We start from the raw sequence: 17,775 nt of genomic DNA, 5'->3' as shown, positions 1-17,775 counted from the left end.
TATAAGGTTGTCGGGTATCTAAGCTTAGGTGTGAAACACTCACATACTAATTTTTTTAAACCATAAATATCATGCGAGCCCAAGCATTTATTCATTAAACAAGAAATAATAAAATATTGATATGTGAGAAGTTCCACACCTAAGCTTAAAGCATATATATTTGATCATGATGCGAGCCATAACACGAATAAGTTTATTTTCAATCACCTGTAATATGATATTTGAGAATAATTAGGATTGGTTTCATATTGTTTGATAATAATTATAACTCTTGATTTGAGTGACAATTGTAACTTTAAAAAATTAAATATATAAGCACTGTCGTTTTAAAAAAAAAAAACCTTTTATGTTGATGGTTAAATTAAATATATAAATATTGTCGTTTTAAAAAAAAATTCTTATGTTGTTGGTTAAATATATATTTATATATATATATAAATTTCTCAAGTTGATGGTTAAAAATAAATATAAATTATTGATGAAAAACAAAAAAGTGTAAATTAATTAGACTTTTTCTACAAATTAAAATAAATACTAGTATAATAATATATTTGGATAATTATTATTAGGATTTTTAATTTATAGTTAATCTAAATGATGACATAAGCGAGAGTCAGTTTGATAAAATTGAGCGATTTTATTGGTTAATAAGTTATTTATTCAACTGTCTTATAGTATATATTACGATAAGATACTGCAAACTTTTGAACATGATTTTGGTATTGATAGTCCTATATATATGACGCGACACTGTTTCGATTCGCCACGTTGCACCACGATCCACCATTTGGATTTTGTCACGTCATATCCCGTTTTGGTTTTTTATGTTTTATTCTTTGTTGTAGCAAGTTGTTTTTTTTCTTTTTTTTTTTTTTTTTTTTTTTGTTTTGATTTTTGGTTCTCTAAAATAAGATATGTATTTGATACTACACCTTTCAATATAGTTAAATGATTTGCAATGAAGATCTGGGTATTGGGGCAAGTCCACTCCATCCCCCTTCACCTTTATACATTGCTTTTGTACAAGAACAAAACAATCAAAAATCAAAAAAATAATATAAACATATAGATTTAAACCTTCGGGTTACTAGTGAACTACAATTGATACCCACTTTTGTCACTCTAGTAACCAAGTGCTCTTACAATATTTGAAGTATAGTTCTTAAAATTTAAACGAAAAATAGTATCGATATGTACATTGATATTCATAACCATGTATATATGTCATCGTTCCAATTCCTGCTTGCAAAGAGGACAACATGATACTATTTTCAGCCAATGATCAACACATTTCATATGGAATGTATGTGAACATCCCAATTGTCTCATTTCCTCTTTCTCCTTGTATTTTGCTAAACATATACAACATTCCTATACATAATATATACATAGTCAAGCTTGATATGTAAACCTTAATATGAATGTAAAAGATAGTGAAGCTTGATGATCGATGAAAAAAACTTACAGTTGTTGAGCTATCGATGATGGCTTTTCCATGTTCTAAATCTTGGTCGATTTCTTTATATTTCCATGTAGGTAGTTTGGAGATTTGTTCTTCGGATGCACCACGATTGATTGAGCCAGAATTCATGTTGTAGCCAAGAACGCTACTAATAAGTGGCACAAAGCAACATAGAAATAGAAACAATATGAATGGAAATGAGTAGGTAATCGCATTCCAAGCAAGAATGGAGATGCAAAGCATGTCAAGTTTTGGTGCTCTACGGAATGTTCCAAAACGAGAATCAAACACCCAAACGTTCCCCATTACAAACCAAATCGCGAAGAACAACTCCATACATGTTCGAGATTTGTTCATCGTCTGCAAATTCCTGTAAAATGTATAACGAAAAATACATTTTAAACCTATGAAAATAGCTAATCATGCCATTTGGGCTTTATTTTGGACTACATTTTGGGTTATGGCCCTTAGTCCTTATGGAGTTTGAGTTAGTTGTAGGCCGTGGATCCTTTTGTGATATGTCTATGGGCTAAGGCCCACTATTCAATTTAATATGGGTCTGTTTCCTTTATTAGACCGAAAAAGAGTAGCATATATTTAATTTTGGTATTTCTATATGTTTATACTTTATCATTATTTTAAATAATAAATATATATAAAGACAACTTCAATAAACCTGGTACTATTAGATTTGTTAAAATTAAATATAAAAACAAGTTGGTAATTGTAGAGTCTTAAGTATTGTTAAAGATGAAATATGGGCTTTTGGTTTACCTTGACTCCTCAATGTTACCGGAATGTTCAACTCCAACTTGAGTCCAACAAAAGACCCGATATCGCCAAAACAACAAACCCAAGTTGAACACACATCCGGTTCCATACCCAGTAGCCCATGTTCTCATGGGCCAAACCGGTTTTTCTTCTTTAGAAATCGATAAAGTATAAGTTATCATCACAATTTGAAAAACCAAGCCCAAAAACTCCATAAACATCCAAGAACCCGTATTGAACGGGTTTGAACTGATATCCGATCTTGGCCCGTTTTGATAATGAAACACTCTTCTTGCAAAAGTATACCACCTTGCCCTTGATATTCTAATTGCCATTCTTACCAAGAAAGATGAAGGGATGACATTATTTGTGGCCCGGGATGCGGGCCGAACTCTTGGGCCGGCCACGTCATTTGTTGTCGTCCTTTCTTCTCCCCCGTTGGGAATCAACGAAAATGAAATCGCCACCGCGGAGTTGCATATCGATTCTGGTGTAAAAAAGTATCTTGTATTCATTGTGACAAAAGATTACAACCTTAAGCTTTTGTATCTAATATAAACCTTCAAACTAGTTTAGGTCCATAAAACTTGGCTTTCAAGAAACACAAGAACAAGTTTTCTTCAATTTAATATTATGGGAAGAACAATTTTAGCTTCAAAACCAAATTTCCTAGGATTAACACGTCAAGAAACCGGTATGGAGGGTAATTAGAATTTCCAACATTGTAGCTCTACCAAACATCGTGAAATAAGAACTTGATTAGAACTTCAAGAGCTCATTCATATGGACAAGGTTAAAGCTTCATCAAGCTAGAATGGCATGAATATGATCACAAATTCAAGAAACCAAGTCGATCGGCCAAGAATTTTAGGAAAATGATATGGGGTATGATTAATAACTCAAAGAAACTTTACTATATTGGCAATTAAAAAGATTCAAGAAACAAAGAGAAGTGGACCGAAAAATGAAGAAATTGAGCAAGAACTAACTATATGATAGGAAGATGATATGATAAGAAATATATGATGAAATAAAAAGAAAGAATTATATGATAGGAATTGAAGAGAGGAAGGTTAGAGATGGTGGCCAAGAAACTAATCCAACTGCTTTGCTTTGATTCCAAGGAAATGATATAGAAGAAGAAGATATAACAAGCATGTATGTAGCAACGGTTGGCCTAACTTAGTTGGTGTATTGTTGTGTATATTAAGCAAATTAAAGCTACTTCAAATGCAAACTACAAAAATTCTTATCTTTGGATTATGATTTAATTAGTGTATGGTTTAAGAGACTGACTTGATTTTGATTTTGATTTTGATCAGTTTTTGACGTTAAATTACTTTGAGTTAATCTTACTCATTTTTCATACTTATTTTGTGACTAACCAAACCAACAAACAAATACAAAGACCATGAGCTTGACCGACCCCAAATATATGTGTTTTTTTTATACAAATATATGGTGAACTATTTGGTAAAGCTGATCAAAGGGTTAATAAAAAGTAGTTGCTTTTGTTATTTCCATAGGCATTTATAAAGTTATGTTATTGTTTTTAACATCGTATTTAAAAAAGTGTGTACGGCGACGGAATATTTGTCGAATTTTTTTTTTTTTAACATACAGTCGGAACACGACATCGGAAAAACCTTAACGTAAATGGTGAAGCCTTGCACATATCCTAGACAACAAGATGGTTGACCATGGGCTGTTACAAGTATTCAGGGAACCACAGGGGGAGGATAACCCCCAACTAAACCGCCCGAAGGCACGACACTTAAATTAGGGTAAACCTTGCCCCCTCCAACTTCGAACCCAGGACCTCTGGATACAAAGCATTCATAGAAGGACTTGAGATACCACTGGGCTGTGAACCCATTGGTTTTTCGAATTGATTCATGATCAAAACTATTACGACGTATAGATAAATTCAAAGGGTTCGACTATAATTAAAAATTCATACTATATTAGTACTAAAGCTAGAAAAACTCGGTTCACCATATTCAAGTGCACCTTCTTAATTTCTTATACGTAGTTCCATCAATACCTATAGGCAGATTAAAGCATACCATATATGCACAAAAGATTGAAAATGGCAAACTTTAGGCATCAATGCACAAAGGGGATCGATTTGATCATTATAAGGGGTTCGGTCCAGGGTTAACTGAAAAAAAAAAAACATATTAATTTAACCTTTAAAATAAAAAAATTATATAAGAAGTTCTAATGGGTGGAAGAAGCTCACCCTCTAATATGTCCTATGTTACTTTCGATTTTGTTTGGCACTCAATTTAAGTTTGTTGAGGTAACGCCTTCAATTGAGTTTATTGAGATACTAAAATTATGTTCGCGCGAATGCGCGATGCGGCGACGTAATAGCGGCGGCGGTAGCGGTGACAGGTTGTGATGGCACGCGGTGGTGGCGAGGGTGGCGGTGATGACAAGCCAACCAATCTTGGCCTATTATATATATACTCCAATTAACAAACTATCCAACCTACATAGCTACATTACCCGTTCTGTCAACGAATGGAATTTTTAGGCTTTTATTTATCGATGCATAAATGTTTACATGAGGCCTTTATTTATACAAAAAACTAGAACAATATTTGAAAACTTAGGTCTAATTTAGACGGACTCTTATTCTGGAATTATGGGCCGATTACTTTCTGTGGGCTTCGAGTCTTGAACTTGTACTCTAGGGACGTGATGAAGCCGTTTCTGATCCCACATTATCTAACACTCCCCCCTCAAGTTGAATAGTGGGATTACCGAAATTTAACTTCCTTAGACACTTATGAAACATAGATGTTCCCACGGCTTTGGTTAGAATATCAGCAAGTTGTTCTTCAGATTTAACAAAAGGCAATTTAGTAATCCCACTCTCCAACTTTTCTTTTATAAAATGACTATCAACTTCCACATGTTTAGTTCTATCATGTTGAACTGGATTTTCTGAGATCTGGATAGCAGCTTCATTATCACTCATGATTCGAATGCTTTCTTTTGGAGCGAAACCTATTTCAGACACAAGTTTTCTTAACCACAAAGCTTCTGCTAACCCTCTAGCTATGCCTCTAAACTTAGCTTCAGCACTTGATAATGAAACAAATTTTTGTTTTTTACTTTTCCATGTAACCAAATTACCACCTACCATTGAAAAATATCCAGAAGTTGACCTTCGATTACCTTTATCTCCTGCCCAATCTGCATCTGTATATATTTGAATCTTGAGATGACCATTAGCTTTAAAGAACACCCCATGTCCTGAAGTCCCTTTAAGATACCTGATAATTCGTAGAACTGCATTCATATGATCTTCCTGAGGCTGATGCATAGACTGACTCACCACTCCAACAACATATGCTATGTCTGGACGGGTATGAGACAAATAAATAAGTTTTCCCACCAACCTTTGAAATTTATCTTTATCAGCAGCCTTAGCTTCTGTCCTTACAAATAATTTCTGATTAATTACCATAGGTGTGTCTGCTGGTTCGCAATCAATCATTCCTGTTTCAGCTAGAAGATCCAATATATACTTCTTCTGACAAATAAAAATGCCATTTTTTTTATCTTGAAACTTTTATTCCTTTCAAATCTCCTAAATCTTTCATTTCAAATTCTTCAAACAAAGCTGTTTTTAAGTTGTTAATTTCCTTTTCATCATTTCCTGTTATAATCATGTCATCAACATAAATTATTAGACATGTCACTAGATATCCTCTATGACGAATAAACAATGTGTGATCTGAGTTGCTTTGTTGGTATCCATATTTCTTCATAGCAATAGTAAATTTTCCAAACCAAGCTCTAGGTGACTGCTTAAGACCATACAAGGACTTTTTCAATCTACAAACTTCCCCATGCTTAAAATCATGAGAAAAACCGGGAGGAGCTTCCATATACACTTCTTCTTTTAACTCTCCATGTAAGAAAGCATTCTTCACATCAAACTGATGAAGTGACCAATCTTGATTTGCTGCTATTGAGAAAAGAACCCTTACGGTATCTAGCTTTGCAACTGGAGAAAAAGTCTCTGAATAATCAATTCCATAAGTTTGAGTATATCCTTTGGCAACAAGTCTTGCTTTGTATCTTTCTACATCTCCATTTGGTTTATACTTGATAGTATATATCCATCTGCATCCTACTGGATTCTTTTCTGTTGGAAGAACACACCTCTCCCATGTATCATTTTTAATAAGAGCTTCCATTTCGATATCCATAGCATTCTTCCAATTTTTTAACTTTAGAGCATGCTCTACACCTGATGGGAGCTCTTCTGAATATAACTTTGTTGCAAACGCTTTTGCTTCCTTGGAGAAAAAACCTTCTGCAATATTAGCAACGTTGTCTACAGGATACTTAGTAGACCGAGAACTTCTTTCTAGAGAATATCGCTTTGCAGGTATTCCTCTGGTAGATCTTGGTGGGAGAGTATATTTTCTTGGAGCACTTTCTGGAATTGCTTCTATGTTTTTTGATTCTCCATCAACATCTATGTTTTCTAATTCTCCATCAACATTTTCCTGCACTTCATTAACTGGAATGTCCACGTCATTTAATGTATGGTTTGGTTCAGAATTACTTACCTCGGATATCAGGTTTGGAAGGTCTGGATTCGGGCTCTCACTTTGAGAAGAGGACTGTAAATCTTCATTTGGAGAATCTTTAAAAGATGGAGTAGTCTAAACTTCTGATGAATATTGAAGCCAACTCAGTGTGTCATTTTGTTCCTCCCCCTGACCACTGAGTTCTTGAGAATAGAAATACTTGGTTTCCAAAAAATCACAATTCATCGTAGTAAACATACGACGTGTTTCAGGATTGTAACATCTATACCCCTTTTTATTAACCCCATACCCCACAAATACAAATTTTTCAGCACACGGTTCGAATTTATTACGATATGATTTTGGAATATGAACGAATACCGTACACCCAAACACTTTAGTGTGCAATGTAAGGACTGACGGAAGCTTATGGAATTCAGAGAGAACTTTCAAAGGGGTTTTCATATCTAGAATCTTTGTAGGAAGACGATTGATCAAGTAAGTAGCAGTAGCTAAGGCTTCAGGCCAAAAACCTTTTGGAACCAAGGACTCAATAAGAAGTGCCCTAGTCATTTCTAAGAGAATCCTATTTTTCCTTTCAGCTACACCATTTTGTTCAGGGGTATGAGGACAAGTGGTTTGATGGATTACTCCTTTGGATTGAAAAAGCAAATTCATTTGCCAATTCACATATTCCCCACCATTATCTGTTCTCATGATTTTGATAGATTTTTGAAATTGAGTTTTGATCATGTTATAAAAATTAGTGAATCTATCAAACACCTCATCTTTATTTTTCAAAAAATAAATCCATGTCATTCGGGTGCAACCATCAACAAAAATCACAAAATACTTAAAATTATGACCTCCAACAACTGGTGCAGAACCCCACACATCTGAATGAACCAAAGAAAAAGGAGATTCGACTCTAGTATTACGAGATTTAAAAGATTGCCTATGACTTTTTGTTAGAATGCAAGTTTCACAATCAATCTTTTTATTCAACGGAAAAAGTTTTGGAAACAAAATATGTAAATAACTAACTGACGGATGCCCCAATCTTCTATGCCATAACCACGCTTCTCTTTCATTAGTCCCATGAGCAAGCATGACATTCCCACTTTCTATAACTTCATCCACATAATACAGTCCTTCTCTCTCAGTGCCACTCCCAATGATCCGTCCCGTCCTGATATCCTGTAACAAACAAAAAGTTGGATGCATAAGAACTGAGCAATTAAGTTCCTTTGTCACATGAATGATTGACAAAAGTTTGTGAGATAAAGACAAAACATAAAGACAATTAGTTAAATTAATGTTTGGAGAAATTGAAATAGTTCCTCCATTCATAACATCCATTTTTCCCTTATTAGCAGCTTCAATATGGGTCTTTCTGGGTCTTGAAAAAACTAAAAAATCTGATAAATCATAAGTCATAGTATCAGTGGCACCACAATCGAAAATCCAAGAACCATTCGATTTTGAGTGATTAGATTGGGCCATTAATCCCCTTGCGATCGAATTCGACCTACTTATACCTCCTGGCCCATGAGTATTTTCGGGCCCAACAACACCCAGCCCACTAGCTTTTTTACAAAAAAACCTTTGACTATAAATAAGTGGCTTTGAAAAACAATTTATATATCTATATTGGTTTTTATATATATGTGTGTGTGGCTGTGATTTTGAGAGTGTGACCTCTCTATCCTTACCATCCACCACCGAAAAACACCCCCCATCTTCAACCTCGGCCGCCGCTACCCCACCGAAACCCTTCTCCGATCTCCTGCCATCACTGCTACTGCTTTCTTTTGTGGGGTTAGATCGAGCGGTAGAGTGTTTATCTCTCTCTGATGGGTTGTATCATCGCCCCTTTTTGTTTTCCGTCCACCATGACGGATAACCAACTAACCGGAAACACTGATCTTTGGTATGTCTTTTCATACCACATTCATCACAAAAGAGATCTGATTTATCATCTTGAATAATGGGTTTTTTTATCATTAACCCCTTTGAATCGCTTGGTGGCAAACCCGAACCCGCTTTCTTCTTTCACCATCAAACCGGTGGCTATGCCTCGTGTACCTTCGATGTCAGTGGTGGTTGCTCCCAAGATCTTTTGGTGAGCGGCCTCTTTCCGTATGGTAGCATAAGCGGCTTCAGCCGCCGGAAGAGGATCGGTTCTGAGAATCTCTCTCTTGGTAGATTCATACTTCTGATCTAATCCATTCAAAAATTGAAACAATTTTTGCTCGGATCGGATCTTGTTATATGTCTTGATATCTTCAGGACATGTCATGGGGTTTGGATCTTGTCGATCAATCTCGCCCCAGACTCCTTGTAAGGAGATCCAGAAGTCCTCGAGCGACTTGTCACTTTGTTTGAGCTCATTGGCTTTGATATGCAGTGTAAACGTTTGAAGCTTATCTTTGCCACTACTGTAAGTTATTACTAATGCATCCCAGAGTTCTTTCACGGTGGAAAATTCGGTAAGGTTTCCGGCTAATATTGGTTCTATGTTTTGAATGAGCCACGAGAATACAATCAAGTCTTCTTGTTCCCATGACTCATATTTTTCAGTTGTGGCTTTTTCTGGGGGTTTTTTAGTTAAGTCTGATAAAAGAGTTTTTGATCGACCACCTATGGCAACCCGAATCATTCGGGTCCATAGGGAATAATTGCAACTGTTTAACTTTAAATTGATTTGGAGATTATCGGATAATTTGGGATTTTGAGATTGGTGATTGTTGGTTTGTAAATAATTGGCTAGTTGTAATGCCAAGTCGTTACCGGAGCCGCCGGCCGTATCTCCGGTCATGGTGGCTTAGGTATCGATTTTAGGTGATACAATTTAGAGGGATATAATCGGTAGATGATGATGCCCAGTTGATTTAGGGCTCTGATACCATGTCAACGAATGGAATTTTTAGGCTTTTATTTATCGATGCATAAATGTTTACATGAGGCCTTTATTTATATAAAAAACTAGAACAATATTTGGAAACTTAGGTCTAATTTAGACCGACTCTTATTTTGGAATTATGGGCCGATTACTTTCTGTGGGCTTCGAGTCTTGAACTTGTACTCTAGGGACGTGATGAAGCCGTTTCTGATCCCACATTATCTAACACGTTCATCTTTGGTTTAGCTAGCTAGTAATTTGTCAATTATTAACATATAGTAAGACTTTATAATGTGGTGAGTAAAGGTCAAAGGATACTTTAAAAAATTATTTGAACCAGCTTCCGGTTGGGTTGACCAATTTTTCAAACCCGACTTTTTTGTTGAATTACCTAATGGTTAAACCAGCTAAAATTTTTCCTTTTTCTTTTTGTACCTGTTTGTGCACCAAATCGCTCTAGGGTTAGAAAAGGGGGTTTGAGGGTTTTGGACTATTCATTGGCGGTTCCCATACGGTAGAGTGTTAGCCTCTTTACACCAATTGAATTAGATTTTTTGTGTAACCGATTAAGATCGGACTATATGAATGACCGACCGTGTTTATGAATATAATTTACTGTCGGAAGTGTTTGTATATTTGTTGAGTGATCGATCCCCTTTGTCAAGGTTTTGGGTCTCCTTATATAGGAGATGTGTGATTAGGAGGAAGGAGAGTCCTTAAGGAAGCTTCCTCCTCATTGAGTTTATCCGTTAATTATGGATTGGATTACCTTTTTTTATCGGCTGTAACCGATTATCCTTATTTTAGGGAAGAAGAGATTTAGGCAATCTCTTCTTTATTTGGGTATTATTTCCAGCTGGGCGCCTTTCCCACGCAGGTTCCTTTGTAACGTTGCGGGTTAGCACTTGTTCGTTTGGCAGGCCTTTCGTAGCGTAATATGGATACGCCATCAAGCCCCCCAGTCCAAGGGGATGAATTTTGCCAAATAAGCATTCCCTTGGATTATACTCGAAATATACTTCATCATGAAATGACATGTTGCAGTTAATGGGAACCAAAAAGCCACTGCACATATCCCTAGATGTGTAATCGACGGTTGGGACCTTTTCTCTTCTGTGCAAAAATATTCTTCAAAGCAGAAATATTTATTGCTTCAATTGAACTTCTGCCTTTAGTCTTTTCGCTGCTCCCTCCCCATAGGTCACTGTTTCTACTTTTTCTTTCATATGCCTCTGTCTTGTTTTATTTTCAAGACTTAAGAGCCATGTCAAAGAGAAAGATTACCGACATTGATGATGACTCTGTCTTGGATAAGGGGAAGGGTCCTGCTGCTTTTCCTCCCATCTCCTTTTCTGGTGATTCTTCTCGAAAATTCATGGAGGAGGAACTCTTATCTGATGACATGAGTGAACGAAAAAACCTCTTGGTCCGTGGTATGTGTCGAGAATATGAGTATTCTCAGGATATGTTGAAGGAGTCCCAGCTTGTCATCACTAGTTTATTTGACCGGGTTGCCTACTTGGAGAAGCGCTTATCTGAGCAAGATGTGGAGATGAAGGTGTTGCGTGCAGGCTTGAAGAGGCGTCATGATGAGCTTTTGGAAAAGGATCTGGACAATGTTGAACTTCGCCGGGAGGTAAAAGTGTTTGTGAAAGAAGTGATTCCCCATATTTGTGAAACTCTTGCTTTAGGGCCGAAGGCTATTGCTTTGGTTGATGCCATCGTGAATGCTTCAAAGAAGAAGGGGATGGCTTTTGCTCAGCATTTCGATCAGTCTCCTGAATATCTCCAGGCTAAACAGGTGTTTGACCAAGCTATCTCAAAACTGGCAAATTACCAGAGTAACTATGTTCATGATCTTACCCACCTGCACAATACTAGGGCGCACAGTTTCCTAGTCGTGAAACCCCGGTTTGATTAACGATATATATGTTATGAAATAATTATTTTAAGACTTATTTTGGTATGTACCGTTTAATCTGTTTTGATTTCAAACTATGGTACTTATATGTATGTTTAACAGGTGTTTTAATTTCTTGTTTTACTTATAACATATGATATGTTTTTATACGACTATATTCCGTGTTTTTAGAAACATCATTGTATAGCAAATTTTGCTATTTTTGGCTTGAGAACCATTTTTTAGAAGTAGTTAAAACTTGTTTCTCTTACGTAATCACGTGTATAAGGTTAGCTTGTTCAGGCGTCCCTGTTAGCTAGTTCTAGGGGTGTTCACGGTTTGGTTTTTACCCGGTTAAACTGTAAACCGAACCGTTTAAAAAACCGAAAAAAACCAAACCATTTTTGAATTTGGTTTTGGGTTTGGTTTGTAACCGAAACCGAATTATATATTCGGATTTTGGTTTGATTATGGGTAAAGGATAATGAATTTGGTTAAACCGAAAAAACCGAATAACTTATATTACTATTATGTATTACTAAAAATATTTAATTCGTATCTTTTTTTATGGACAATTATTAATGTATTTCTTACTTTATATATCTATTTGTTTATCATATTAACTTTCTTTATGAAATTAGATAAATTCAATTTTGATGAATAATTTTTAATAATGATGACAAACAAGAGTTTAGTTTTTTCACTTATGTTATTTGTTTATCCATATGGTTTAAATTTACTACTTTGGTGAAAATTGAAATGATGAACCTATTTTGGTTAATCACAACTTAGAGAAAAAGAAATGGTAAATTTGTGATTTTCATATTTGGTTTTTTCGGTTTTAAATTGAAACCGAACCGAATTCTAATTTGGTTTTCGGTTTGGTTTTTCTATTTCGAATTAGGTTTTGGTTCGGTTTTGGTTTTGAAAAATAAAAATAAAAAAACCGAAAAAACCGAACCAAATAACCAAAAACCGAACCGATGAACACCCCTAGCTAGTTCCCTTTTTACGAGGGTAGCGACCCCCCCAAGGCAAATATCATCTTGACGCTTTCGCCCCAGCCGTACGGGACTTTCTGTGGTTTTTCATTTTTATATATATGGCCATTTTATATATATTTTGTTTGCACTTTCTCGTAGGATTTTATGCTTAAATGAGGCACTTGGCCTAATTCATGTATGATCAAAATTGCTTACAGGCATTTTTATTTAGTACTACATATATTTTTTTAAAAAGAAAGGAGTTTTAACAGTAGAATTAACGCAAATTTGAGTCATTCCATGTTCTGTCAACCGGAGCTCCTTCGGGTGTTTCCAGCTCGTATGCTCTCCTTACCCTGTATGGGCCCTCCCAAGTAGGTCCCATTTTGCCAGTGTATTCTTTTTCGCTCGTGCTATTCAACCGCAACACGTAGTCATCGACTTTGAATGTTGTTGGGTTTACCCTTTTGTTGTAATACCCTTCAATCTTTTTCTTAAACGCAGCTTCTCTGATGGCGGCGATTTCTCGTCATTCTTCCAGCAAGTCCAGATCTATCCTTAGTTCGTCTTCGTTCCCTTCGGTGTTTATCATCCTGTGGGTAGAGACTTGGAATTCTGCTGGGACGACAGCTTCCGTTCCGAATGCTAGACTGAAAGGGGTTTCTCCGTTGCTTGGCTTTGGCGTTGTCCTGTTGGCCCATAGGACTAGTGGTAGTTCGTCTATCCATCCCTTGTGGTTTCGCCCTAAGCGTTTCTCCATTCCCTTGAGTATCTCTCTGTTGGTTACCTCCACCTGCCCGTTCCCTTGGGGTGGTAAACGGATGTGAAGGATTGTTGAATTTGCAATTGCTTGCAAAATTCTGGGAAGACGCCTTTGCCAATGATGGGCCATTATCCGAGACGATTGTATGAGGTATTCCAAACCTGCATATGATGTGCTCCCATACAAACTTCTTCATTTGGTCTCCGTTTGTCGTGGCCAGCGGCTTTGCCTCCACCCACTTGATGAAGTAATCGATGGCGACAACCAGGAATTTTTTCTTGTTTTGGGCTTCGGGAAGTGGTCCCACAATGTCGATACCCCATTGTATGAAGGGCCATGCCGACGTTATGGAGGTCATATCATTCTTAGGTTGTCTCGGGACATTGGCATGTATCTGGCATGACTCGCAGTTTTTCAGTAAAGCTGTAGAGTCCTGATGCATTGTCGGCCAAAAATATCCTAGCCTCATAGCCTTCGTTGCGACAGATGTTGCTCCCACATGTGCTCCGCAGATTCCTTCATGTATCTCTCGGATGATCATTTGTGCTTGGTTTGAGCCTACGCATCGGAGTCATGGCGTGACGAAGCCTTTCTTGTACAGCTTTTTATCTTGGATTATATATTGCGGGGCTTTTACTCTTATCTTTCGGGCTTCATCCTTGTCCACAGGGAGTATCCCGCTTACTAGATACTCGTAAATGGGGGTCATCCAATTTTTGCCTTCTTCCTCCACAAGGTCAGAGACTTGTTTTTCTTCGATCGATCTTTCCTTGAGGACTTCTACCAATACTTGTTTCCCTAGGTGTCCGAATGTGAGTGAAGCTAGCTTGCTCAGGGCGTCTGCTTTTTTGTTTTGGTTCCTTCGAATGTGCTCTATTTTGAAGTGACTGAAACATTCCATCAGCTCCCGCACCTTTTGTAGGTATAGTTTTGTAGTATTCTGCTTGGCTTCATAGTCCCCTTTTACTTGATTTGCGACCAATTGGGAATCGACATATACCTGTAGGTTGCGGATCTTCATATCTCTGGAAATCCGAAGCCCTGCTAGCAATGCTTCGTACTCGGCTTCGTTATTTGTTACTTCAAACTCAAATCTCAGAGCATAGGTAAATTCTTTGCTTTCGGGACTGATTAGCATCAGACCGGCTCCACAACCATCGGAGCTTGCGGCTCCGTCGGTGTACAACTTCCATACATCATTTTCGACGTTCCCCAATACCTCGAGTGACACAGAGTGTGTCATCGAGTTTTCGCCTTCGTGGACTTCACTGATGAAATCGGCCAATACTTGCCCCTTAATTGCATTCCTGGCCCTGAACTCGATGTCGTGCTCCCCCAATTCGATGGCCCACTTGGCCACCCGTCCCGACTTTTTTGGCTTAAGCAATATCTGCTTTATCGGCTTATCAGATAATACAACGATGGGATGCGCTTGAAAGTACCTTCGCAACCTACATGCCGAGTGGACAAGGGCCAAGGTCAGCTTTTCTAACTCGGGATAGTTGGCTTCTGCGCCTTGCAGGACTCTGCTCACGAAGTAAATGGGTATCAGTTGTTTTTCCCTTTCTGCCACAAGCACAGCGCTAACGCATTCAAGTGAGGCGGTCAAATACACATAGAGTATTTCTTTTGGCTTTGGGGCTGTCAGCGTTGGCAGGTCTGCAATATATTTTCTCATCTGTTCCAAAGCTCTCCCCGCCTCCTCTGTCCATGTGAAGTCCTTATTTTTGAGACATCCTTTCAATACTTTGAAAAAGGGTAATTGCTTGTCGCTCCGCGTGAGAGGAAGCGGCTAAGGGCGGCAGTTCAGGCTTTGGGCTTCTTTGATTGTCCTTGGTGCTGAAATTTGCTTTAATTTATTTATCTTGGAAGGATTTGCGTAGATGCCTTTGTTACTTACATAGTATCCTAAGAACTTGCCTTCCTCCACACCAAACAAACACTTTTTGGGATTGAGTTTCATGTTGATTTTCTTGAGGTTCCCGAAGGTTTCCAGGATATCTTCAATGAGTCCTTCTTCATCCCTTCTTTTGATGACCATGTCGTCGACGTATGCTTCTAGATTCCTTCCTATCTGTGTAGCGAAGGCCTTATCGACTAACCTTTGGTACGTAGCTCCTGTGTTCTTAAGGCCGAAAGGCATCTTTCGATAACAATAGGTTCCCTTACTGGTGTAGAAGGCTGTCTTGTCTTCATCTTCTTCCGCCATCTGTATCTGGTGGTATCCTTTGTATGCATCCAAAAAACGCTTTAGCTTATGCTCTGCTAACGACTCTACTTTCCAGTCAATTTCCGGGAGGGGGTAGCAGTCTTTTGGACATGTCTTATTGATATTTGTAAAGTCAATACACATCCTCCACCCTCCGTCTCCTTTTTTGACCATTACCAGGTTAGCGATCCAAATAGGGTAGACGGACTCCCTTATTATCCCAGCTTTGAGTAATTCGTCTACCTTCTTCCTAACAACCTCATCTCTATCGGCGGAAAGGCTGCGTTTCTTCTGGTGAACAGGCTCTATATGCTTGTGTTCCTTCAGACGATGCTCCGTAACGAAGGGCTTTCCTTCCAACATTAGGGTCCTTGGAACCCCCGTCATATCTGAATAGTCCCATGCGAAGACATCTACATTGGCCTGTAACAGCTTTTTAAGTTTGTGCTTGCACCCTTCTGAAAGTTGAGCACCTATGGAGATCGTTTGTTCGGGAAAGTTTGGATTAATTACCAACTTTGTTGCGTCATCTTCTTTTTTCGTTTCCATGGGGGTAGGAGGGACGTCGTCATCCACCCTTTTCACATCATTGATTTGTTTTATTGGTTCGTGAGAGGAGTGGATCGATCCTATCCCTGTTTCAGATTGGAATTTAATGACCCTATGGATGACAGAGGGGACCATCTTCATCCTCTGCAGGTCTTCCCAAAATTATATTGTAGGGGGATGGAGATCGTACTATCGAGAGATCCAACGTCTCCGTTCGTTCGTGTATCCCATCTGTGATGGTCACGTCTAGATCAACTTCTCCTAACGGCCATGCATGCTCTCCGGAAAAACCTACCAATGGTCCCCGAGGATCCGTCCTTCGGGCTCGTATGGATTCTGGCATTTTGAGGAAGCAGTGTTCGAAGATAACGTCACACTCACTTCCACCGTCCAAATATACCCTCCGGACGTCAACGTTGAATACGGTGGCTTGGATGATGAGCAGATCACTTGAAGGTTCGCTTTCTCCCAATAATGGGAAATAAAAACCTCTTGGAGTCGTTTTGGCCACGGTCAAATTGCTGATTCTTGCTTGTTGAATGGCCAGAGCATACCTCCTTCCTCTCGTCATCCTGTCTTTTTTCTTTACCATTTTTTACGGCGTAAGATGCACATAACGGTATATTTATGGGTTTTTCTAGTTCAAGAGAGTGGTCTCACGGATGACGCCAATGTTTGTGCACTAAATCGCGCTAGGGTTAGAAAAGGGGGTTTGAGGGGTTTTGGACTATTCATTGGCGGTTCCCATACGGTAGAGTGTTAGCCTCTTTACACCAATTGAATAAGGTTTTTTGTGTAACCGATTAAGATCGGACTTTATGAATGACCGACCGTGTTTATGAATATAATTTACTGTCGGAAGTGTTTGTATATTTGTTGAGTGATCGATCCCCTTTGTCAAGGTTTTGGGTCTCCTTAAATAGGAGATGTGTGATTAGGAGGAAGGAGAGTCCTTAAGGAAGCTTCATCCTCATTGAGTTTATCCGTTAATTATGGATCAGATTACCTTTTTTTATCGGCTGTAACCGATTATCCTTATTTTAGGGAAGAAGAGATTTAGGCAATCTCTTCTTTATTTGGGTATTATTTCCAGCTGGGCGCCTTTCCCACGCAGGTTCCTTTGTAACGTTGCGGGTTAGCACTTGTTCGTTTGGCAGGCCTTTCGTAGCGTAATATGGATACGCCATCAGTACCGGTTGAGCCAAATTTTTTTTTTTTTTTAATCTGAAACTTGTTTTTGAATGACAACAATTTGAAGAGATAATTTAGAGTATAAACTTCGTATTTTTGTTAGATTGTAATTACTTGGTATAATTTTTAACTGGGTTGTAAATTTATTTTGACTACTACTTTAACAAGTTTTAATTAGTAGTATTTGTATATGAGTACACAAACCTGGTCGTATCGTTTTATTGTCCGTTGGCGCGTTCGATTATAAAAATCAGTTTTTAAGACATTGGGGCTACCAAATCCAACCATAAGAAATACGATATTTGCGGGCATGTCATCGGTGTGGGTCAAGAAACTATGTTGACATATATTCCGATTATTTAGTAAATTGAATTAGTTGTTAGAGAATCACTTTTCTGACAGATAGGGTTAGTTGAGATTGGAAATCAAACACTGAAGATTTTGATGCCATACCCAAAAATATTCATTTATATATGTTTAATTACGTTTATA

General features: G+C 37.9%; 2 protein-coding genes across 2 annotated transcripts; both read right to left on the bottom strand.

Annotated features, from left to right (window-relative positions):
* Nucleotides 1-952: 952 nt before the first annotated feature.
* On the bottom strand, nt 953-3,018 carry LOC122594280 (E3 ubiquitin-protein ligase At1g63170-like). Its single transcript, XM_043766753.1, has 3 exons — nt 2,237-3,018; nt 1,466-1,832; nt 953-1,371 (listed from the first exon to the last, which is right to left on the bottom strand). The coding sequence occupies exons 1-3, from the start codon at nt 2,746-2,748 to the stop codon at nt 1,225-1,227; spliced, it is 1,026 nt and encodes a 341-aa protein (XP_043622688.1). The 5' UTR covers nt 2,749-3,018; the 3' UTR covers nt 953-1,224.
* Nucleotides 3,019-13,905: 10,887 nt separating this feature from the next.
* LOC122590711 lies at nt 13,906-15,012 on the bottom strand. The gene has a single exon (XM_043762890.1). The coding sequence runs from the start codon at nt 15,010-15,012 to the stop codon at nt 13,906-13,908; it is 1,107 nt and encodes a 368-aa protein (XP_043618825.1).
* Between the last annotated feature and the right edge of the window lie 2,763 nt (nt 15,013-17,775).

This window comes from Erigeron canadensis, chromosome 3 (assembly GCF_010389155.1).
Source record: "Erigeron canadensis isolate Cc75 chromosome 3, C_canadensis_v1, whole genome shotgun sequence".
Lineage (NCBI taxonomy): Eukaryota > Viridiplantae > Streptophyta > Magnoliopsida > Asterales > Asteraceae > Erigeron > Erigeron canadensis.
This window is presented reverse-complemented; position numbering and strand designations above follow the sequence as displayed.